This window comes from Oryctolagus cuniculus, chromosome 1, assembly GCF_964237555.1.
Source record: "Oryctolagus cuniculus chromosome 1, mOryCun1.1, whole genome shotgun sequence".
NCBI classification, from domain to species: Eukaryota; Metazoa; Chordata; class Mammalia; order Lagomorpha; family Leporidae; genus Oryctolagus; species Oryctolagus cuniculus.
The window spans coordinates 197,681,393-197,702,579 of record NC_091432.1 but is presented as its reverse complement, the minus strand read 5'-3'; the positions used below and the strand labels follow the sequence as shown (position 1 = coordinate 197,702,579).

General features: G+C 53.5%; 3 protein-coding genes and 1 long non-coding RNA gene across 13 annotated transcripts in view; 2 read left to right on the top strand and 2 right to left on the bottom strand.

Moving 5' to 3' along the window:
• Nucleotides 1–6,919: 6,919 nt before the first annotated feature.
• On the bottom strand, nt 6,920–10,865 carry LOC103351777 (uncharacterized). The gene is made up of 3 exons (XR_519485.4): nt 10,730–10,865; nt 8,104–8,235; nt 6,920–7,137 (listed from the first exon to the last, which is right to left on the bottom strand). It is a non-coding gene; the product is annotated as an uncharacterized lncRNA (long non-coding RNA).
• On the top strand, nt 10,385–11,455 carry LOC108176349 (uncharacterized). Of its 3 annotated transcripts, none has more exons than XM_070053670.1 (4): nt 10,385–10,456; nt 10,824–10,891; nt 11,103–11,162; nt 11,293–11,455. In XM_070053670.1, the coding sequence occupies exons 2-4, from the start codon at nt 10,845–10,847 to the stop codon at nt 11,447–11,449; spliced, it is 264 nt and encodes an 87-aa protein (XP_069909771.1). In that variant the 5' UTR covers nt 10,385–10,456; nt 10,824–10,844; the 3' UTR covers nt 11,450–11,455. The 3 variants fall into 3 exon arrangements, with proteins under 3 accessions (XP_069909771.1, XP_017196196.1, XP_069909765.1); XM_017340707.3 differs by having other exon boundaries at nt 10,431–10,526; XM_070053664.1 differs by lacking the exon at nt 10,385–10,456 and having other exon boundaries at nt 10,533–10,891.
• Nucleotides 11,456–14,542: 3,087 nt separating this feature from the next.
• CCL27 (C-C motif chemokine ligand 27) lies at nt 14,543–15,376 on the top strand. The gene is made up of 3 exons (XM_002707938.5): nt 14,543–14,744; nt 14,885–15,017; nt 15,207–15,376. The coding sequence occupies exons 1-3, from the start codon at nt 14,675–14,677 to the stop codon at nt 15,367–15,369; spliced, it is 366 nt and encodes a 121-aa protein (XP_002707984.1). The 5' UTR covers nt 14,543–14,674; the 3' UTR covers nt 15,370–15,376.
• Nucleotides 15,377–15,378: 2 nt separating this feature from the next.
• Nucleotides 15,379–21,187, bottom strand: part of IL11RA (interleukin 11 receptor subunit alpha) — a 10,300-nt gene continuing 4,491 nt past the window's right edge. For 6 of the 8 annotated variants that reach the window (XM_051844486.2, XM_051844465.2, XM_070053639.1 and 3 more), the window contains exons 4-13: nt 19,902–20,071; nt 19,690–19,804; nt 19,506–19,538; nt 19,250–19,416; nt 18,506–18,669; nt 17,558–17,699; nt 17,095–17,214; nt 16,892–16,988; nt 16,586–16,668; nt 15,379–15,830 (exon numbers count right to left, since the gene is read on the bottom strand). In XM_051844486.2, the coding sequence (XP_051700446.1) occupies nt 15,814–15,830; nt 16,586–16,668; nt 16,892–16,988; nt 17,095–17,214; nt 17,558–17,699; nt 18,506–18,669; nt 19,250–19,416; nt 19,506–19,538; nt 19,690–19,804; nt 19,902–20,071 (1,108 nt within the window). In that variant the 3' untranslated portion in view covers nt 15,379–15,813. The remainder of the gene's footprint in view (nt 15,831–16,585; nt 16,669–16,891; nt 16,989–17,094; nt 17,215–17,557; nt 17,700–18,505; nt 18,670–19,249; nt 19,417–19,505; nt 19,539–19,689; nt 19,805–19,901; nt 20,072–21,187) is intronic. The other 2 variants (XM_051844468.2, XM_070053640.1) reach the window with 1 other exon arrangement.

Below are 21,187 nucleotides of genomic sequence, written 5' to 3'. Positions count from 1 at the left end.
CAAATCACTGCATTTCTCCTGAGCCTCTCTGTTTGCTCTTCATTCTCCCTTCTTTCCCTACTCATCCTCAGTCGTCTGTAAAACACTCTTCGTGCAACCTCTCCTGCCTCCCTCTGGCTGCCCAGGACTCCCCATCTCCAGCCACATGTGTCCCCTTTAGCTTTGTTTCCTGAACTTCTCCCAAGCAAGCTTAGCCCAGGCCCCGGAATCCTGGGCTCCAACCACAGGAAATGAAGGAGAGAAATATTCAGGAAGCCCTGGATTTACTTCGAGCTCCAGAAGGTGGGAGGCAGGGAAGGGGGGAACACTATTGCTCAAGATATTGCTCCATCCTGAAGTCCCATCACCTCCGGAAGTTCTGTGCAATGTTCCACCCACGCTCTGAAACTGCAGAGCCAAGCTCTGCCCCTCTGCCTGGGAAGGGACCCTCTGGACACAGAGTTTAGGGAAGGATAGGGAGTGAAACAGACCCCTTCCCAGGATCAGGGAATTTTAGAGGCTGAGTCATTTGGTCCTTGCTCATTTCCAGCGCATTTCTGGAACAAGTCATTCCAGTCTCTCATGCCAGAACTCCCCTTTCCACAGGCCAGGAGCCCCCCCCCCTTTTTTTTTTTTTGCCTGTATACTAGATGCCCTCTGCAGGCCCTAGGAAGTTGACAACCTGGACCAAGAGCCCTCGTCCTTTTCAGTGTGCACTGGACGCCCCCTGCAGGTCCTGTAAGGTTGAGAGCCACAAAGGGATGGCTTGAAAAAGCCGCCGGAAAACAAAGCCACACACTACTAGTTCCAACACCCGCACCCATCTACACGTGTCCCAATCCATACACACATACACATCATCAATCACACAGTCCATCACTCACCTACAGCAGAGACACAAGTATAAATCACAATATAGAGGGGCCGGCACTGTATCACAGTAGGTTAATGCCCTGGCCTGAAGCACCGGCATCCCATATGGGCACCGGTTCTAGTCTCAGTTGCTCCTCTTCCAATTCAGCTCTCTGCTGTGGCCTGGGATAGCAGTAGAAGATGGCCCAAGTCCTTGGGCTCCTGCACCCACGTGGGAGACCCGGAAGAAGTTCCCGGCTCCCGGCTTTGGATCTGAGCAGCTCTGGCCGTTGCAGCCATCTGGGGAGTGAGCCAGCGGATGGAAGACCTCTCTCTCTCCCTCTCTCTCTCTCTCTCTGCCTCTCCTCTCTCTGTGTAACTCTGACTTTCAAATAAATAAAATAAGTCTTTTTTAAAAATCACAATATAGACATATTAACGTGATTACATATAGTCATGGACATAGAAACACACCAAGGGCAAATCTCTTCTCCTAGAAAGGAGTTTTTAGAAAAAATCAGAAGTACGGTGCTGTGGCTCACTAGGCTAATCCTCCGCCTGCGGCACCAGCACCCTAGGTTCTAGTCCTGGTTGGGGCGCCGGTTCTGTCCCAGTTGCTCCTCTTCCAGTCCAGCTCTCTGCGGTGGCCCGGGAGAGCAGTGGAGGATGGCCCAAGTGCTTGGGACCCTGCACCCATATGGGAGACCAAGAGGAAGTTCCTGGCTCCTGGCTTCGGATCAGCTCAGCGCGCTGGCTGTGGTGGCCATTTTGGGGGTGAACCAATGGAAGGAAGACCTTTCTCTCTGTCTCTCTCTCACTGTCTAACTCTGCCTGTCAAAAAAAAAATAAATAAATAAGTTAAGAAGCAATAATGTGGATCAGGGTATACACTGAGTATATAGTAGACTTAATGAAACAGGGTGGCTGGGGGAGGGTATTTGGCCTACGGGTTAAAATGCTGGTTTAAAGGCCCGCGTACATAGCTGGCATTGTGGCACAGCAGGTTAGGCTGCGGCCTGTGATGCTAGCACCCCATATAAGCACTGGTTTGAGTCCCTGCTGCTCCCCTTCCAATCCAGCTCTCAGTTAATGCACCTGGGAAAGCAGCAGCAGATGATCCAAGTATGTGGACCCCTGCTACCCACGTGGGAGAACTGGAGTTCCATGCTCTTGGCTTCTGCCTGGCCCAGAACCAGCTGTTGCTGCCATTTGGGGAGTAAATCAGCAGAAGGAAGATCTCTCTCTCTCTCTCTCTCTCTCTGCCCTTCAAATAAATGAAATGTCTTTTTTTTAACTTTTTTTTTTTTTTGACAGGCAGAGTGGACAGTGAGAGAGAGAGACAGAGAGACAGAGAGAAAGGTCTTCCTTTTGCCGTTGGTTCACCCTCCAATGGCCACCGCGGCCGGCGCACCGCACTGATCCGAAGGCAGGAGCCAGGTACTTATCCTGGTCTCCCATGGGGTGCAGGGCCCAAGCACTTGGGCCATCCTCCACTGCACTCCCGGGCCACAGCAGAGAGCTGGCCTGGAAGAGGGGCAACCAGGACAGAATCCGGCGCCCTGACTGGGACTAGAACCCGGTGTGCCAGCGCCGCTAGGTGGAGAATTAGCCTATTGAGCTGCAGCGCCGGCCGAAATAAGTCTTTTTTAAAAAGTTAAATTTGTCATGCCTGACACTGTGGCATAGTAGGTTAAGCTTCCGCCTGTAGTGTCGGCATCCCATATGGGTGCTGGTTCAAGTTCCAGCTGTTCCACTTCCAATCCAGCTCCCTGATAATGGCCTGGGAAAGCAGTGGAAGGTGGTCCAAGTGCTTGAGCCCCTGAAACCATGTGGGAGACCTGGAGGAAGCTCCTGGCTCCTGGCTCCTGACTACAGCCTGGTCCAATCCTGACCACTGTGATCACCTCAGGAGTGAAACAGCAGATAGAACAGCTCCCTCACTTTCTGTCTCTCCCTCTCTATCTCTGTAACTTTGCCTTTCAAATAAATAAATGTTTATTTATTTGTATGAAAGGCAGATATACATATACAAAGAGAAGGAGTGAGACAGAGATCTTCCATTCACTGGTTCACTCCCCAAATGGCCACAATGGCTAGAGCAGCCAGGACTCAAACTGGTGCCCATATAGGATGCCAATACTGCAGGCAGAGGCTTAACCTTCTATGCCACAATGCTGGCCTTTTTTTTTTTTTTTTAAGATAATAAATCTTGAAGAAGAAGGAGGAAGAGGAGGAGGAGTTGGAGGAGGAGGAGGAAGAAGAAGGAGGAGGAGGAGAAAGAAAGAAAGAAAGAAAGAAAGAAAGAAAGAAAGAAAGAAAGAAAGAAAGAAAGAAAGAAAGAAAGAAAGAAAGAAAGAGGGAGGGAGGGAGGGAGGGAGAGAGGGAGACACTGTGGCCTAGCTGACAAAGCCACTACTTGTGGAGCTCCAGTTTGAGTTCTGGCTGCTCGACTTCTGATCCAGTTCCATGTTAATGCGCCTGGGAAAGCAGAAGATGGCCCAAGTCCTTTGACCCCTGCATCCACTTGGGAGACTTGAAAGAAGCTCCTGGCTCCTAGCTTCGGATTGGTCCAACTCTGGCTCTTGCAGGCATTTGGGGAATGAACCAGCAGATGGAAGATTTCTCACTCTCTCTCTCTCTCTCTCTTTCTCTGTAACTCTGCCTTTCAAATAAATAAATAAATTATTTAAAAAATTATTTGCATGAGCCGGCGCTGTGGCTCAATAGGTTAATCCTCCACCTTGCGGCGCCGGCACACCGGGTTCTAGTCCCGGTCGGGGCGCCGGATTCTGTCCCGGTTGCCCCTCTTCCAGGCCAGCTCTCTGCTATGGCCAGGGAGTGCAGTGGAGGATGGCCCAGGTGCTTGGGCCCTGCACCCCATGGGAGACCAGGAAAAGCACCTGGATCCTGGCTCCTGCCATCAGATCAGCGCGGTGCGCCGGCTGCAGCGGCGGCCATTGGAGGGTGAACCAACGGCAAAGGAAGACCTCTCTCTCTGTCTCTCTCTCTCACTGTCCACTCTGCCTGTCAAAAATAAAAAAAAAAAAAAATAAATAAATAAATAAAAATTATTTGCATGAACAAAAGCCATCCACAGGGGTTGGCCCTGTGAAGTAGTGGGTTAAGCTGCTACTTGCCATGCTGGCATCCCGTATTGGAGTGCCAGTTCCAGTTGTGGATACTATGCTTCATGTTCAGCTTCCTGTTAATGCACCTGGGAAGGCAGCAGATGGTCCAAGTGCTTGAGTGCCTGCCACCCATGTGGGAGACCAGGTTGGAGACTTTGGCTCTTGACTTTAGCCTGCCCCAGATCTGGCTGTTGCAGTCACTTGAGGAATAAACCAGCAAATGGAAAGTCTCTTTATCTGTTTCTTCTTCTCTCTCTGTCACTCTTTCTAATAAATAAATAAATCTTAAAAAAAAAATAAAAGGATAGGGGCCAGTGTTGTGGCACAGTGGGTTAAGTCACCACCTGCAATGCTGGCATCCCATATGAGCACCAGTTCAAGTCCCACTTCCAGTCCAGCTCCCTACTAACGCATCTGGGAAAGCAGTGGAAGTTGGCCTAAGTGTTTAGGCCCCTGTCACCCACATGGGAGACTCAGATGGAGTTCATGGCTACTGGCTTCTGCCTGGTTCAGACCGACTGTTGCAACCATTTGGGGAATGAACTAACAGATGGACGATTCTCTCTCTCTCTTTCTCCCCTCCTCTTCCTCTCTCTATACAACACTGCCTTTCTTTCTTTTTCTTTTTTTTTTTTTTTTTTTTTTTTTTTTGGGACAGGCAGAGTGGTGGACAGTGAGAGAGAGACAGAGAAAGGTCTTCCTTTTGCCGTTGGTTCACCCTCCAATGGCCGCCACGGCCGGTGCACCGCGCTGATCCGAAAGCAGGAGCCAGGTACTTATCCTGGTCTCCCATGGGGTGCAGGGCCCAAGCACTTGGGCCATCCTCCACTGCACTCCCGGGCCACAGCAGAGAGCTGGCCTGGAAGAGGGGCAACCGGGACAGAATCCGGCGCCCCAACCGGGACTAGAACCCGGTGTGCCGGCGCCGCAAGGCAGAGGATTAGCCTAGTGAGCCGCAGCGCCGGCCTAACACTGCCTTTCAAATACATAAACTAAATCTTTTGTTAAAAAGAAAATAATGGATAATGGCTGAACATACCAATGAGTAAGTGGAGATGAAGATGTGCAAAGATAGAGGAAAGGATGGAAGCAGGGAAAATGCGCTGAGGAAGAGATAAAGATGGGTGGACACCACACGCTACTTCAGGCTTTGATGTGGAGCTTCTAAAACTGGAATGATAGGAACGGCCTTCTCCCTTAGCTCCCTGTTCTTGGATCTGCCATGGAGAGCGTCTGGTGCTCCAGACCCATGGATGGGAATCCATCTGGAACACTTGCGGTGATTCTACTGCAAACTCTGTACAAACATCTGCCAGACTGTGTTCTGTCACTCACAGCCCCATTTCCTCTTTCCCTCCTTACATGTGTGTTCCCCTAAATGATACTCCATGCTCAAGTGACTTATTTTATTCTCATTTTGGGGTGAAGATTCTGTTTCAGTCTTGGATCTAGGCTTCCAGTTAAGACGTGGTCAGGTATCAACAGCACAAGTGAGCAGGAGTTAGTGTTGGAGGGATAGGGTGGAAAAAAAAAAGACGATGAGTGGGTATTTAGACACATGAATGGATCTATAGATGTAAACATGGGTAGGTGGATGCGTGGATGGATGGACAGATGGATAGATGAAGAAAAATACAGGCCTACAAATCATATACTCTAAGGCTGGGAGTAGAAAACAGAATACCATCCCACTACAGTCTCTCCTGAAAGATCTTCTTTTCAGGTCTCATAGGTCAGGTCTTGCATGGAAATTCCATGTATTGTCTTTGTCTTTTTTTTTTTTTTTTTTTTTTTTTTTGACAGACAGAGTGGACAGTGAGAGAGAAAGACAGAGAGAAAGGTCTTCCTTTGCCGTTGGTTCACCCTCCAATGGCCGCCGCGGCCGGCGCGCTGCGGCCGGCGCACCGCGCTGATCCGATGGCAGGAGCCAGGAGCCAGGTGCTTTTCCTGGTCTCCCATGGGGTGCAGGGTCCAAGCACCTGGGCCATCCTCCACTGCACTCCCTGGCCACAGCAGAGGGCTGGCCTGGAAGATGGGCAACCGGGACAGAATCCGGCACCCCGACCGGGACTAGAACCCGGTGTGCCGGCGCCGCTAGGCGGAGGATTAGCCTAGTGAGCCGCGGCGCCGGCCTCCATGTATTGTCTTTGACCAACCCAGTACTCTGCCTTTCTCACTTTAGTTCTCAAAAATAACTGTAGAATGTGTTGGGAATGGGACATCTTGAGATAAGGGGGAACTGGCTGGAGAGCCCAGGCTAGAAACAGGATGTCAATGAAATCACATCCCCTGGGGTGCAGAAGCCCCTCAGCTACTGTGCAAATAGATAGACAAGATTTTATCTGCCTATGGGTATGGGGCCACGTCTCACAATGAATCTCAACTGTCTGTTACTTGAGGTCTGGATAATATTCTAGAATGAATGACTCACGGAACTCAGGAAGGTGCTATGCTTACATTTTTAAAAATATTTATTATTTACTTTTTTGTGTATTTATTAGGCAGAGTTACAGAGATAGAGGAAAAGAAATCTCCATCTACTGGTTCATTCCTCAGATGGCCTCAACAGTTGGGCTAGGCTGAAGCCAGAAGCCTGGAACTCCATCTGGGTCTCCCATATTGGTGGCAGGGGCCCCAGTACTTGGGTCATCTTCTTCTGCCTTCCTAGGCTCATTAGTGGGGAGCTAGATTGAAGTGAAGCAGCCTGGACTCAAACTGGTGCGCATATGTGATACTGGTGTCGCAGGTGGTGTGGCTTAACCCGCTGAGCAACGCTGGCCCCACTTACAATTTTTTATAAAGGGTATATATCAGGAACAGCCAAATGAAGAGGCACGTAGGATGAAGTCTGGAAGAGTCTCAAATGCAGATGTTTGTGCTGTCTCTCCCTCTCTGGGGAGACAGAGTGCGCCACCCTCCCAGCACATCAATGTATTCACAAACCAGGAGGTTCTATGAGCTTTGGTGTTCAGATTTTTTTATTGTGATTTCATTATGTAGCCATGACTAAACTGTTGGCCACAGGTGAATGCAATCCCCAATCCTTCTCCACTCCCTAGAGGTCGTCGTGCTGGCTCAACGTCCCCACCTCCTAGATACATAGTTGGTCTTTCTGGTAACCAGCCTCCTTCTGGAGTCATCTGATCTCTCAGGCTGAACTCTGATGTGATCCAAGGGCCTAGGAAAGACACTCCCATTAGTGATGCTCCTTAATCTATGATGGGATTATATCTGGATAAATCCATTATAAATTGAAAATACACTTAATACCGTTAACTTAGCAAACATCATAACTTAGCTGCCAGTACACTGTAGGGTATCAATTGTTCATCCTCATGAGACTACAACATTGCTGGCTGGGGAAAATTCAACTTAAAATATGGTTTCTACTGAAACTGTATTACTTTCTTCTCTCTCTCTCTCTCTCTCTTTAAGATGGATTGATTGATAGATTTGAGAGAGGCAGTTACAGGGAGGGAGGGAGACAGAGAGAGAATCTTCCATCTGCTGGTTCACTCCCCAGATGGCCACAATAGCCAGGGCTGGACTAGGCCAATGCCAGGAGCCTAGAACACCACCTAGGTCTCCCATTTGAGCCATCTACCACCACTTTCCCAGGTGCATCAACAGGGAGCTCTATCAGAAAAAGAGCAGCCAGGGCTCAAATCGGTGCTAATATGGGATGCCAGTAAAGCAGGGAATGGCTTAACCCACTGTATCAGAATGTCAGTCCCATGTGTATGGTTTTCACATCATCAAAAGTAAAAAAACTGTGAGTCATTGTAAGTTGGACCCTTCAAAAGCCAGGGACCACCTGTACTTGGGAAATTCCAAATGTTTACAAAGTTTTCTCAGAAACCAGCAACAAAAACCAGACAAATTCTTTATTATACGCCAGAAGACATGAAAAAGACCCAGATCTTTATTATACACCAGAAGGGAGGAAATTGCGAGACACAGATAATAAGGGAGCCGTAAGTAGGAGATAACCACAAACTCATACACGTACATTCACAGGACCCCTCCCCACCCCTGCCCAGTATGCAGGGGCTTGCTCCCCAACAGGATAACTCCGGCTCACTCTCCCCCATCCCACCTTACACACAGTCTCACACACGTGGGTCTCCTGTACCCCTGCACACACCTGCTGCTCCCAGGGATTCTGCCCACTTATCCATCTCCATCCATCCTGTGGCCTCCTGTGTGGCAGTTCTCATCTTCTTACTGGACTGATTCGCTTGCCAGGAGGGGGTAAACTGGAGTAGGAGGAGAGGGCCTAGAGGGACCAGCACATAGTTTTTTGGGAAGTCAGTGAAAAAACTGAGTCAACACTCAGGTCTGAGAATGAACCTGAGGCTGTACATGTGGCAAACGGCTGTGCCCCTCTGGTGACTAAGTTCCTGTGTGACGTTAGTGTACCTGCAGATTGTGGGTATCCCTAGGCAGTCTGCATGTGTCTGCTTGTGTGCTGTGGGCATGCCTGTGGCGTGTGCAAGTACCCAGGGTATGTAGATGAGCCTGTGCTCCAGGTGTTTCTCTATGATCCACACCTGGCTGGTCTGGAAGCCCGTGGCTGCTCTTCTGTCTGTAGGCTCCGCCTCAGCTGGTCTGGGTTTCAGGGGAAGAGGTCAGTGCATGTGGGTGAAGGAGAGAGCAACACCAAAGCTAAGGCACTGGCCACAAAGGGCCTGAATCCCAGTCAGGGCTGTGGCCTTTCCACCCTTGAGTTAAGCTGGAACACTAACCCCCACCCCTCCCCAGCTCTGAGAGAGGCCAACAATTCTGAGAATTCTTGCTTCTTGGTAAGCTAACACCCAATTCCTGGGACATGTTTGGTGCCTCTTGCTATCTCTTCCTCCAAGATAGCTGCAGGGTTCTTTATCCCATGGGGGGGGGGGGGGAGTGTCTAGGTTCCTCCCTCCCGATCACCTCCTCCATCATCCAGGCCGCCACTCACCATCTTATCTCCCTTACCCTTGCCTAGTCCCTCCCACAAAAGAGCCCCTAAAACGGGTTCCCAGACATGGTCCACAGCTTCTGACCCTCACACAGGGCCCCCCAGGAAGCTGGGCTCCAGGGCTCCCTTCTCTCTGTCTCCAGGTTCACCACACTGAGGGGCCTGCAGCTCTGTGCACCCCCGGAACAGCCCTGGGTGGGCCGCATCATTCGGAGACTGAAGCGGATCTCTGCCAAGGCAAGCCTGGCCCTCCCCAGCCCTGCCTCCTGCCTCCAAGCCCCTGGCCCCAGCTTCTGCCCCTGACCCTGCCTCTCCTTCCTCCCCAGGGCAAGCACCAGAGCAGTTAGCCCAGGACAGCACCACAGGGGGCCCTGTGTCTCAGTGAGGATGTGAATCACCCCGGCCTGGGGTCGGAGGACTAGGAGGCAGGAGCAGGCTCCCAGCTCCCCTGCACCAGGCCAGAGCCAGCCAGGGCAGAGCCTGCAGTGTCGACGAGAGTGTGAACTCCAGGGAGAGGGTGGTGAGTGAGGGCACAGCTTCTCCTCACCCAGACTGCAATGCTTCCAACAACGCCACTTGGCACTTAGGGATCTGTCTGCTGCCTGTACATGGCTCAAGCAGGGGAGGATGGACAGGAGAGGGAGAAACAGAGTGGAATGGGGGGCGGGGTGGGGCGGGCTAGCCATCCTTCAGCGTTCACCAAGAGCAAACCTTCACCTCATTCATTTCTGGCCCCTCCCATAGTCAATCCAGCCACAAGGCTTTTTTCTCCCCTCCCCAGACCAAGCCTGGCTCTGCACCGAGCCTTGGCTGGGACATCAGAGGCTATTTCCTGCTTCCTACCCCGAGTTCACGGCCCTTTATTGGCATTCCCGCAGCACCTTCCTCTTCCCCAAGCTACATTTAATGATGCGATTGTTCTCTTTTGACAACCTCCTGGGGTGGAAATCGCGCCTGGCTTCTTCACCGCTGCATCTCCAAGCCCAGCTCAGTGACTGGCGCCTGGCACACACTCAGTAAACATTTGTTGACTGAATGATTGTAAAAAAAAAAAAAAATCACAGGAAATGGAGCTCAGCCATGAACCTCTGGCCGTTCAGTGACTTGGCCAAGGTCACTCGGCCAACAGTTATTTCCATAGTCTGGAAATAAGTAGAATCCTACACAGGGTTCTCTCTGGGGGCCTATTCCTCCTCAGTCCAGGGTCACTGAGGCGGAGGGAGGCAGACAAGCAAGGGCAACTGGCAGGGCAGAGACAGGGAGGAGTAGACGAGGATGGAGACACGGAACGGGGAAGCCAGTCCTGGACCAAAGCCCTTTCTTGCTGCCTAGTGCTGAAGCCTCAGCGCCGCAGAGCTGAGCTCCAAAACCTGCTCCCAGGCCCACACAGTCCTACGCCCCACTCTTCATAAAAAGCCCGCCTCTGCCCCTTTCGCCCTGGGCTCCACCTCCTAGCGGGAGCTCTTGACTCCGCCCCTTCCGGTGATAAGCAAACCCCACCCCCGGTGCGCACCGGGGTCCCTGTGACGCACTGGTAACGGTCCGTTTCCGGGGTGGAGCCAGGGAGGGCGGGAGTTTAGGCTGCACCGACCCCCTCAGCCCCCCTCCAGGTGACCCCAGCCCCTGAAACTCCTCACCCAGGGCCCCAAATCTCCCAGTCCCATGACTGCCAAACCACTCGCCCTAAATGCCTCAGGCCCCGGAGATGACCGACCTCCTAACCCATTAATTTCTGGTGCCCCCAAATCTTCTATCTCATCCAGTCCCGATGTGGCTTACTGAGGCTTCCCGGGGGGCACCTGCCTCAGATTACCTGAGAGCTAGTCAGACTCGTCCTGAAAATGACGAAGAAGGGGACCTGGGGCTGGGGCGGGGGTGCTCCTTGATCCAACCATGCCGCCCCCCAGGAGACGCTCGGAGCCCAGGACATGCCGGGATTGAGGAGATACGAGGTGGCGCTGGAGGCGGAGGAGGAGTGAGTGGAGGCGGGGTTCTGCGGAGGAGGAACCAGGAGGCTCCGGGTGGGGGAGGGTGCGAGCCGTCCGGGGGCGGGAGGGGCGGGGCCTTGAGGGGGCGTGGGCTACGAGGGAGCCGCCCTCGCCAGGCTGGGCGGAGCCTTGCCCGAGGGGCGGGGTCTGTGGGGGTCAGCCCCGCCCGCCCGGCCCTGCTCGGCCTTCTCTCTGCAGGATCTACTGGGGCTGTTTCTACTTTTTCCCCTGGCTGCGAATGTGGCGGAGAGAACGAAGGTGAGGGGGCTGCGGCGCTGAAGCCCCTCCCCAGGTGTGGCCGAGGGTCGAGTCTCAGCAGACGGACTGGGGCGGGCGGGAATCCGGGAGCCCTCGCCCCGCCTCATGGCCGTGTCGGGTCGCCCCACAGTTCTGCACACCCGCGGGAGCAGAAGCTGGAGCCTCTGCGGGGTCTAATGAGCTGTCTGTCGAGCGGCCTGGGCCCTGCTCCCTCGCGTTCCGGTCGTGGCCTCCATTGCCGCACTCCCGCCGCCGCTGCCCAGGCAGCCGGTGCATTAAAGATTTAAAACGAAGCCCACCGTCCTGCCCTCCTGACTCTGCCGCCGGTGCCGCCGTTCGGGCTGGGAGGCCTTCTCCACACTGGCTGCGTGCGTCCTTACTGACAGGGCCTCCTTGCATGTCAACGCTCAGGGTCAGGCCTGCTGGTACTGTCAGCGCCTCCCCACCAAAAAAGCCAAACAAACGAAGCAAACAAAAAGAACCAGCACCCATCACCATGCACTCAGTGTGTCCTAGCCTGGCCTTCCTCCCGGCCTCATCCTCAGTGCTGTTACCACCTAGGTATCCTCCTGGCCAGGATTTTGCCAAGTGTCTGAAGAGTCTATTTGGGAGCAGCTATAAACCTTTTTAAGCCAGAACTGTAGGAAGTAGACTGAGGGAGGGTGGGGAAGCTAGCTGCCTCGCTCAGCCAGCCACAGGGGTGTGACTTTGCTAGTTAATACCCCAACTCCTGGGTCCTCCTGTTTGACCCTAAGTTAGAGCTACTTGGGATCAGCCCACCTAGCAGTTCTTGCTGCTTGCCTAGGGCAATCTGAAGGCACTGCTCCCTGCTCCCCATCAGCCAGTACCCTGCTGGGAGTCAGGGACCAGCCCCACCACCAGAGAAGGGCACCAGAGGACTAGGTTAGAGACAGCCTGGTTTCTACTGGCACCAAGTCTGGCTCTGTGCCCGGAGCTGTCCCTGCTCCAGCAGGTTGGGACTGGGAGAAGACTTGGCCTTATCTTTGAAAAGGTCAAAGGAAAGAGATAGGTGCACACCTAGAAGAATTTGTTTCCTAGGAAAATCCAGAGTGTTGGCAGGAGCTGACGGAGGTCCATGACAAGGGGGTGGAACCTGGGGGATTTTCTGATGTCTCCACCCAGGCCCTGGGACATAAGTGGACTTGGGAATGGGAGGAGGACCCTAAGGCCTCTGGCACTAGAAGTTCCAGATGAATGACCTCTGGGTTGTGGTCATCTTCAAAAAATGTACCCAAACTCTTGAGCCATTTCCTCATATCTATGTCAGAGCCCTGTCCAGCCAGGGGCCCTTACCTCCCCATATCACTATTAGAAGACCTGAGGGCCCCCTAAGACAAATTCCACAGGGAGGGGCCGTCAAGCCAGGGAGGAGACGTCCAGGTCTTCAGTGTGGAGGGGACTAGCCCCTGTCCTGGGACCCAAAGTCCCTTGTGATTTTTGAAGCAACCTCACAGCAGGAAGGGCTGCCCAGAGTAGGTGTGAGTCCTATCCCAAAAGAAGACCTACCCCATAGAGGATGGCTGGCCCCAGGGCAGGAGACCACACAAGGCAGAGCGCTGGATTATTAGGTTATGACTCAGTTTATGTCTCAGAGCAGAACAGGCCATGAGGATTGAAATCCCCAGACCAGGAGTGGACATTCGTCAGGGAGCCAGCGGCAGTAAACAGCAGCATGCCCCCTCCCTAGGCATTTTCCAGCTTCCTGGAAAGTGCTGGATCAGGAGGGGTAGGAGGTTTACACTGGGGGAAGTGGGATGAGGGGAGCCGGGCTATGGAAGATGGGATGCAGAGGGGCCAGGGGTTGGAGACGTGGGTATTGCTGAACTCTGGTGGAGAGCAGGGATGTTCCTCCAGGCCCGCAGTGGAGGCTGGAACTTGAGAACAAACGAAAAGTAACTGAGCTCTTGAGTTTGACTTCTCCAACAAGCTAGGGACTGAGTCTGCAGCCTCCAGGCCCCTACTGACAAGAGGCTGGCATTCCTGGAACAGGCTGAGGCAAAAACAGGTGAGATTTCATGAACTTTTCACCTGTTTTTGTTTTGCTTTTAAGTTTTCCTTTTATTTATTTTTTAATTTGGAAAGGCATAGTGAAAAAGAAAGAGATTCTCCATCTGCTGGTTCACTCCCAAATGGCTGCAACAGCCAGGTCTGGGCCAGATTGAAACCAGGAGCCAAAACTTCATCCAGGGCTCTCACATGGGCAGCAGGGGCCCAAGCACTTGGACCATCCTCCACTGCCCTCACAGGCAGATCAGCAGGGAGCTGAACTGGAAGCAGAGCAGCCAGGACTCGAACTGATGCTCTAATATGGGATGCTGGCAACACAAACAGTGGCCCAACCCTCTGTACCATAACGATGGCCACTTTTACCTGTTTAGACAACAGCAGCCTGGCACCAGAGAGCTTTCATCTTTCCTTCTCATCCACCTCAACTTTCCTCCCTGTCTCTTCTTCCTGGAGGAAGAAGCCCCCTCAGCATCCCCAGGGCCTCCTCGGCACCATCAAAAAGGGCCTCCTTGGGATGGTGCTGTGAGTTAAGTCACCACTTGGGACGTCCACGTCCCATATCAGAGTGCCTGGCTACTCCGCACTTCTGATCCAGCTTTCTGCTAATGCATCCTGGAAAGCAGATGATGGCCTAAGTACCTGGGTCCCCGCCGCCCATGTGGGAGACTAGAGTAGTTTGCCTGGGTTCAACCTTGCAAACCCCTGGCTGTTGTATTTGGGGAGTGAACTAGTGGGTGGAAGATTAGATAGCTAGATAATCTCACTCTGCCTTTAAAATAAATATAGTTTTTAAAGGGGGGTGGACTTCTCCCAGCTTCCCAGAATATGGCTGGCCTTAGCCAAGACCCCTCCTGAGCCAGAGGACTGCTCTGGGGACCAGTCCCCACCATTTCTCCGATAAGACAGACAGGCCAGGGCAGGAAATGGGGAGGGGAAAATGAAGGCAAGTTGGTACTGGCCTGTTCTCTTCTCCCGTGCCACCCACAAGTCCCCCAAGAGAGTCTGTGTGTGCCAGCAGGACTGTCTGATGTCCGTGGAAACACAACCGTGTGAGAGGGACTTCGTAGCTGGAGTGGTGTCATTTTTTGTCCGAGGCTGTCTGATCGTGGGTGTGACTTTGTGAGGCTGACTGAGTGATCAAGGTGTGACTGTGAATGTGCAGCTGTGTACGCATGAGCGTGACTGTCTCTCACTGGATGCCACTGCGGATCCTCGGCTGCCCTTAGTCACTGGGCCAGCAGTCCCCACATCCTGCACTGCCCTTTCCCCAGCTTCTCCGTTCAGGGCTTAGGAGCCCATGGGAAATGGCAGCCCTAGAAGAGGAAGGGGTCTGTGACAACAGGCCAAGAATTAGGACCCAGGAGTGTCACAGGATAAGCAAGGCATCTCCACCTGCCTCTGACTCACCCGGTGCCTCAGGTAAAAGGCGCCCAGATAAAAGGTACAGGAGGAGGAGAGAGTAGGAAGTGTCTAGGCTGAGCAGCATGGAGGGGTGTTCACCTACCAGCAGGCTCCTGCTGCTGCTGTTGCTCCTGAGCCTGGACCCTGGAGCAGGTGAGTACGCGGGGGACACAGGTCTGGGGATCTGGGTGAATGCGATGAAGGGAAAGGGGCCCAGCAAGTCCAGCTCCAGCTGTCCGACAGAGGGGTTCTGGGTCTGGGCCCATCTGCATGTGTGCTGCATTGTCCCCTAGTGTTGATACTGCCACCCAGCACTACCTGCTGTACTCAGCTCTACCGACAGCCACTGTCAAACAAGCTACTGAGGAAGGTCATCCGGGTGGAACTGCAGGAGGCTGATGGAGACTGTCACCTGCAGGCTTTCGTGTGAGCGCTAACCCCACCCCGATCCCTCCAACTCTGACCTCAGCCCGATCCCCGACGCTGAGCCCAGCCCCAGACCCCACTACCAATTCGGACACTGACTCAGGTGTTCATCTGACCCCTGCTCCTAAGCCTGGGACACTACCCACAACCCCAGGTTATGGTCATGGCTTTGGACCCTTCCCTTCCCAGGCTTCATCTGGCTCGACGCAGCGTGTGCATTCATCCCCAGAACCGCAGCCTGGCTCGGTGGTTCGAGCGCCAAGGGAAGAGGCTCCAGGGGACTCAACCTGATTTCTGGGTTGCTAGGGAAAATGGGTTGGAGCCCCACAAAGCCCCAATAAAGCAACATTAGACAAGAATCTCTGTGTGTGATCTGCCAAGAACTTCTTCACTCTCTTTATTTGCACCTTCACAACCCTTGCAAGAGGTAAGGCCAAGAGTGAAGGACCTACACACACTCCCCAAGTACCTCCATACATACATACATACATGCATACATGCAGAGAACACAGGTTCCCTGCCTCACATACTCTTGGTCACACATGGATACAGACATCCACATCTACACATGTTCGTCAGGTAGACCTCCAGCTCTGGAATGAAATCAGCAGTCCAGGCACCTTTCAGCCTGCAAGTCTGGAATATGGGGTCTCCCAGAAATGGCCTCCAAGCACAGCTTCCAGCTGAGACCCCCTTCCACGGAGGTCTACTGTCCTGCCTGGGTTCTAGCTGTCCATCCATCTGCGCCAGCAAGACAGAGTTATAGGTAGAATCAGCTAAAGCCCTCCTGGGTCTTCTATAGGTTTGGAGCTCCTAGAAGAAGCAAGAGGCAAATTGTGAGACATTAGGACTGGGTCTGGGCCTAGACACTCTGGAAACTGCCCGAGTGGTCCAGGTGTGACTGAATGTGTCAGCTTTGATCTAAGGTACTCCAAGAGAAAGGATGACTATCCAGTTCTGAGTCTAACACCCTGAAAATGGGGGAGGGGGGGTCCTAGTGAAGTACCCAGATAGAAAGGAAAGGGACCCGCTGCTGAGCCCAGGGACTCAAGAATGGAAGGCCTGGGCCCAGCACAGTGGTGTAGGGGGTAAAGCTGCTGCCCGCAACACCAGCATCCCATATGGGCATTGGTTCATGTCCTGGCTACTCCAGTTCAGCTTCCTTCTAATGTGTCTCCTTTGGCACCCACATGGGAAACCTGCAGGAAGTTCCTGGCTCCTGGCTTTGGCCTGGGCCAGCTCAGGCCATTGTAGCCCATTGTAGTCATTTGGGGAGTGAATCAGCGGGTGGAAGATTCTTTTCTCTTTCTCTTTCTCTCTCTCTCTCCCTCCCTCCCTCCCTTTCTCCCTCTCTCCCCTCTCCTCTCTCTAGCTCTACCTTTAAAATAAATAAATTAAAAAAAAAAAAGTCCCAAGCTCCAACCTAAACATAAGAATGAGAACACCCAACTCAGATTCTCAACACCTATAAAATGACTAAGATAGCTGGCTCTTTACCCAGAGCCTCTGAAAATGGGGGCACCCATTTCCAAGCCCAAACCTCCAAATCTCCTGGAAGTCCTACTAACCTGGAAGCTTGTCCACTGGAATCATCGGGGCCAAGAACCCAGGCTTTGGGGGTCCATCCTTCCCACTCCATCTCAGCCTCAGCCTGGGGCGTAAAAGGCAGCTGTCTCAATGTGGGACAGCCCCGTCTCCTCCCAAAGGGTTTTTAGTAAGGGTCAGGAAGGGAATCAGTGAGAATCATGACGTAGAATGGGGAGGGGTCAGCTGAATCGGTTTCGGTGGGCAGTCACGAGGGTGAGGACGAATGTGATCTCTGAGTAGAACAACTGTGGGGATCTGAGGCTGAGGGACCAGTGGCAGTCACTTACCACAGCCCTACTGCCAGAGCCCCCGCTGCCAGTCCCAGGAAAGAGAGGATTCCCAAAGACACCAGCACAGCCACATACTCCAGGGGGTCCCTGTGATCTGAGGAGGGCCCCATGCCATTGAGAAGGAACCTCATCAAGCTTGCTGCCCCTCCTCCCTGGGGCTTTCCACCCTCTACAACCTTTGCCCACCCGCCCAAGCTCACCAAGTGGCCGCGGGTCTGGCTGGAGGGAGGACCGTGGAGGAGCCGGGCTGTCGACCCGAGGATCCACCTCTGGTTGCGTGTGTACCTGGGTCCCAGGTGCTATCTCCTTCGTCAGGGGCCCTGAAGGAACACAAGACCTGAGAAGTGTCCACGTGAGCAGTAGGTCAGGGGCCAGGTCCTGGGGATGGGCAAGGGCCCCAGTGGGACACAGGGTGCCAAGGAGGTGGAGCCTGAAAGGCTGTGGTCAGTTGCTGGGGTCCTAGCTTGGAGTAAAGGCTTTAATCACAGGAACGGGGAGGAGGAGCAGGGCTTAACCTGAGGCAGGGCTACAGGCCTAGGACAGCAACTGCAGCGCCTGCGCGGGTAGGGCTGTGCTAAGGCCGCCTGCCTTCTGCAAACCCTTCCAGCTGAGGGATGCTTTGGGGTAGCACCTCTGCCCTTGGCTTTTCACTTTGTCTCTCACCAGCACTTGGAGTTCCCCAGGCTTCCGGGCTCCAGGCACTCCAGGTGCCAGCGTCCAGAAAGTCCCGGGCACTGACGCGCACGGCATGGGGCAGCCCAGCCACAGCGTCGGTGATCACCTCCTCCAATCCCACCGGCTCCACCTGGGGGTGAAGATGGTTCCTCTGTGTGCTATCTAGGCTGTGGGAGCACAGCCCACCAACCCAGTCCTCATCTGCAAAGAGCTCCCGTTCCTCCCAGCCTGGTGGAGCTGTCTAGACTTCACCTGGGGACCACTTAGTGCTTGGAAGTCGGTAGTAAAGTAGTGAGTACTTAAAGGCAGCTGGTGCCCAGACTGCCTGGCCTCAAATCTTCGCTAAACCACTTACTGGGTGAACTTTGGGCCTCCTAGTGCCCCAGTTCATTTGTAAAATATATAAATACCTAATGAATAAGCCTAAATGAGATAATGTAGGTACAATATGCATCATGGACCTGGCAGGCAGACAGCACTAAACAAATACTGGTTATTATCTGATGCTGCCGCTCCCCAGACCTGATGCCAACCAATCTTATCTCCAGAGGTGGAATTCACTATCAACTGAGTGATGACTGTTTATGTAAAGATGTGCCTCTGGGTGGAAGGCACTCCCTTTCTTCGAAAAGTTGTTTTTTAAAAGGCACTGCTGTCTTCCCGCAGCTGTGGGCTTATATTATCGTTACAGCCCTGCAGGGCAGAGACTGTCCCCTCTGCAACCCCAACACCCAGCACAAAACCTGGCCCACGGGGAGCACATGAGTATGTGTGCATGCGAGTGTGAGTGTGTATGTGTGTGTGTGCAAGCACACGGAATGCACCGTGGGGGTGGGCATGCATCAGTGAACTGCCCGAAACAGAAGCTACACAAAACACGTAGGATCATGAAAACAAAGTGCATTCCAACTTAGAACCCTGCACTGCGGTCCTTACCGTGGACCAGGCTAGATGCTGCGCTGGGCGGTACTGCAGCCGGAACTTGAGCAAGAAGTGGGGCTGGCGGGGCCAGGAGGCAGGGTATGTCCAGCTGGCACGCAGGCGTCTGGGGTAACCGGGTACAGACTCCACCCGCAGCCCCTGGGGTGGGTCAGGGCGCACTGGGGGTGGCAAGGCACAAAGGTTAAGCGACAGACATCTTTCCCACCATTTCCAGGACGTGTGCTTAGTCAGGTGTTTCCAAGAAGGGAAATCTTCAACTTGATCATTCATTAGGCTCAGTATCTGTCATCCTTATAAAAGAAGCTGAGATCTGGGGTTGGGGGTTTTGAATTGAGTGAATAATTCTTTCCTTCCAAGGAAGATGAATCGGCCCAATTCTAGCCAGAGTTTTACTGCTCTCCTCCCTCCCACACACAGATCAAGAGGCAGGGGCTTCCCTTGGGTAGGAAGCACATGAGAGATGATGCTTTCAGCTCAGGGCCTAGAAACAGGGATCAGCCCCGGGGCTAGGCTGCGAGGAAGGACCTGTGGGCAGCGGCAGCAGCTCCAGAACGAGTGCCACGTGGCCCCTGGGCTCTGATCCCTTCGACTTCTTAGTCTCCAGGGGTCATCTATGTGTGAAATGGAGTCTGTGAGGAGAGGGAACTCTTTAGAAGCTGGGGTGGGTGGGGGAGAGGCGTCTGAGTCTGTGGGCGCCTCTGTGATGGGCATCTAGGGGAGATCCGGCTGGGTACTCACAGATGTTCTGCAGGCTCACGTCCAGCAGCCGCGTGCTGGCACCCAGTGGGTTCACCTCGGTCACATTAATCCGGTACTGGCTCCAGAACTCTGCCCCATGGACCACACAACGGGCAGCCCCTACGGGGTCCTGTGGGCATGGCCAGGGCCCTGTGGATGGACTCATCCTAGGAGCAAGGATGTGGTCTTGGTGCTTGGAAATAAATGCCCATCGTGGGTCCCAGCTGGAGCCCCCAGTCTCTCCCACTTGTCCTACCTCTGACCATCAGCTCCTGGAATGGTCTTCTTCCTGAGGGGAAGGGGTCATCTAAGGACAGGAAGGACAAGAGGGCCCTCCGCCCTCTCTGAGGCTGTCCTCAGGACCCCCTCCCTGCCTCCTGTACCCACATGGAGCCAGCACCCCCCAGTGTACAGGCACACACATCTGGTCGTGCACACACCTGTAGGAGGTGAGGTAGCGGGTGGGTAAACCGCTGACCTGGCTGGAACTCCAAGTGCAGGAGAAGTTCTCATAGTCAGTTGCTTGGCAGGAGACAACAGGGCGGGCTGGGGGATCTGGAGGCAGAGGGTGCAGCTGGAGACTGGGCCGTTCTCGGGGCCCAGATTCCCTCAGGAGCACCACGCCTCATCACTGCCATCCTCCCCAACTTACAGCCCAGCTGCAGGGTCACCATGCCCCAAAGTGCCCCATCCAGGGTCCGGCAGATGTAGTTGCCCTCGTCAGTGTGGCCTACGTGGGTCAGGACCAATGCATGTCCCAACCCAGAATCAGGTCCCTGGAGCAGCCTTGGCTCCCCGTCCCGAAACCAGGACACCAGGGCCCTGGAGGTGAGATAAGATGAAGACAGAAAATTTAAAGTGTACGTCAGATCATGCCACAGCTCCGTGGGCTTCTAGTTGCACCTGCAATACAACCCAAATTGCTTACACTGGCTCATTAAGCCCCTTGCATGCGATCGAGCCCCTGCCTTCCTCTCCTTCTCCAGCTTCTACTTCTCTCCCCTCATCCACTGCACTCCGGTTACACTGGTTTCCTTCTGAAGTGCTGAGTTCACTCCATCTCAGGGTGCTTGTACTAGCTGTCCCCTCCACCAGGGATGCTTGCACCCTAATCTGTGCATAACTGCTTCCCTCCTGACCTTCAGAAATCAGTTGCAATGTCGCTTCCTCAGAGTGACTTTCCCTGATTACCAATAAAAGTAACCACTCAGGGGAGGGCTGTCAGGCCGAGCGATTTAGACACCACATCCCCAGGGCTAGCATTATGGCGCAGTGGGCTAAGCTGCCAGCATCTAATAGGAGCTACAGTTCAAGCCCTGGCTGCTCCACTTTTGATCCAGCTCCCTGATAATGGGCCTGGGAAAGCACCAGAAGTGCTTAGGCCTCTGCCAACCACGTGGGAGACCCAAATAGAGTTCCTGGCTCCTGGCTTAGGCTTGGCCCAGCTCAAGCCACTGTAGCCATTTGGGGAGTGAACCAGTGGATGGAAGATTTCTCTCTCTTTGCTGTTCAAATAAATAAAGACTTTTTAAAAAAAATCTCATATTGGAGTGCCTGGGTTCAATATCTGCTTCTAGCTCCTGACTCCAGCTTCTTGTTGATGCAAATCCCGGATGGCTCATGGGGAGACCTGGACTGAGTTCTCAGCTCCCAGCTTCAGCTCTGTTGTAGGAATCTGGGGAGTGAATCAGGGGATTGGGAGTTCTCCTGCTCTCTTTCACTCTCTCTCTCTCTCTACCCCTCTCTCAGTAATAAAGGAGCAGGCATTGTGGTGCAGCAGGTTAACCTGTCACTTGGAACACTCACATCCCAGATAGGAGTGCCTATACAAGTATTGGCTACTCTACTTCTTTTTTTTTTTTAAGATTTATTTTATTATTTATTTGAAAGGCAGAGTTACAGAGAGGCAGAGGCAGAGAAAGAGAGGTCTTCCATCCG

Coding starts and splice junctions, on each gene's coding strand:
- LOC108176349 (XM_070053670.1), top strand. CDS start 10,845: ATGCCGGGATTGAGGAGATACGAGGTGGCGCTGGAGGCGGAGGAGGA. Junction 10,892..11,102: donor GCGCTGGAGGCGGAGGAGGA/GTGAGTGGAGGC, acceptor TTCTCTCTGCAG/GATCTACTGGGGCTGTTTCT. Junction 11,163..11,292: donor ATGTGGCGGAGAGAACGAAG/GTGAGGGGGCTG, acceptor GTCGCCCCACAG/TTCTGCACACCCGCGGGAGC.
- CCL27 (XM_002707938.5), top strand. CDS start 14,675: ATGGAGGGGTGTTCACCTACCAGCAGGCTCCTGCTGCTGCTGTTGCTC. Junction 14,745..14,884: donor GAGCCTGGACCCTGGAGCAG/GTGAGTACGCGG, acceptor ATTGTCCCCTAG/TGTTGATACTGCCACCCAGC. Junction 15,018..15,206: donor TGTCACCTGCAGGCTTTCGT/GTGAGCGCTAAC, acceptor TTCCCTTCCCAG/GCTTCATCTGGCTCGACGCA.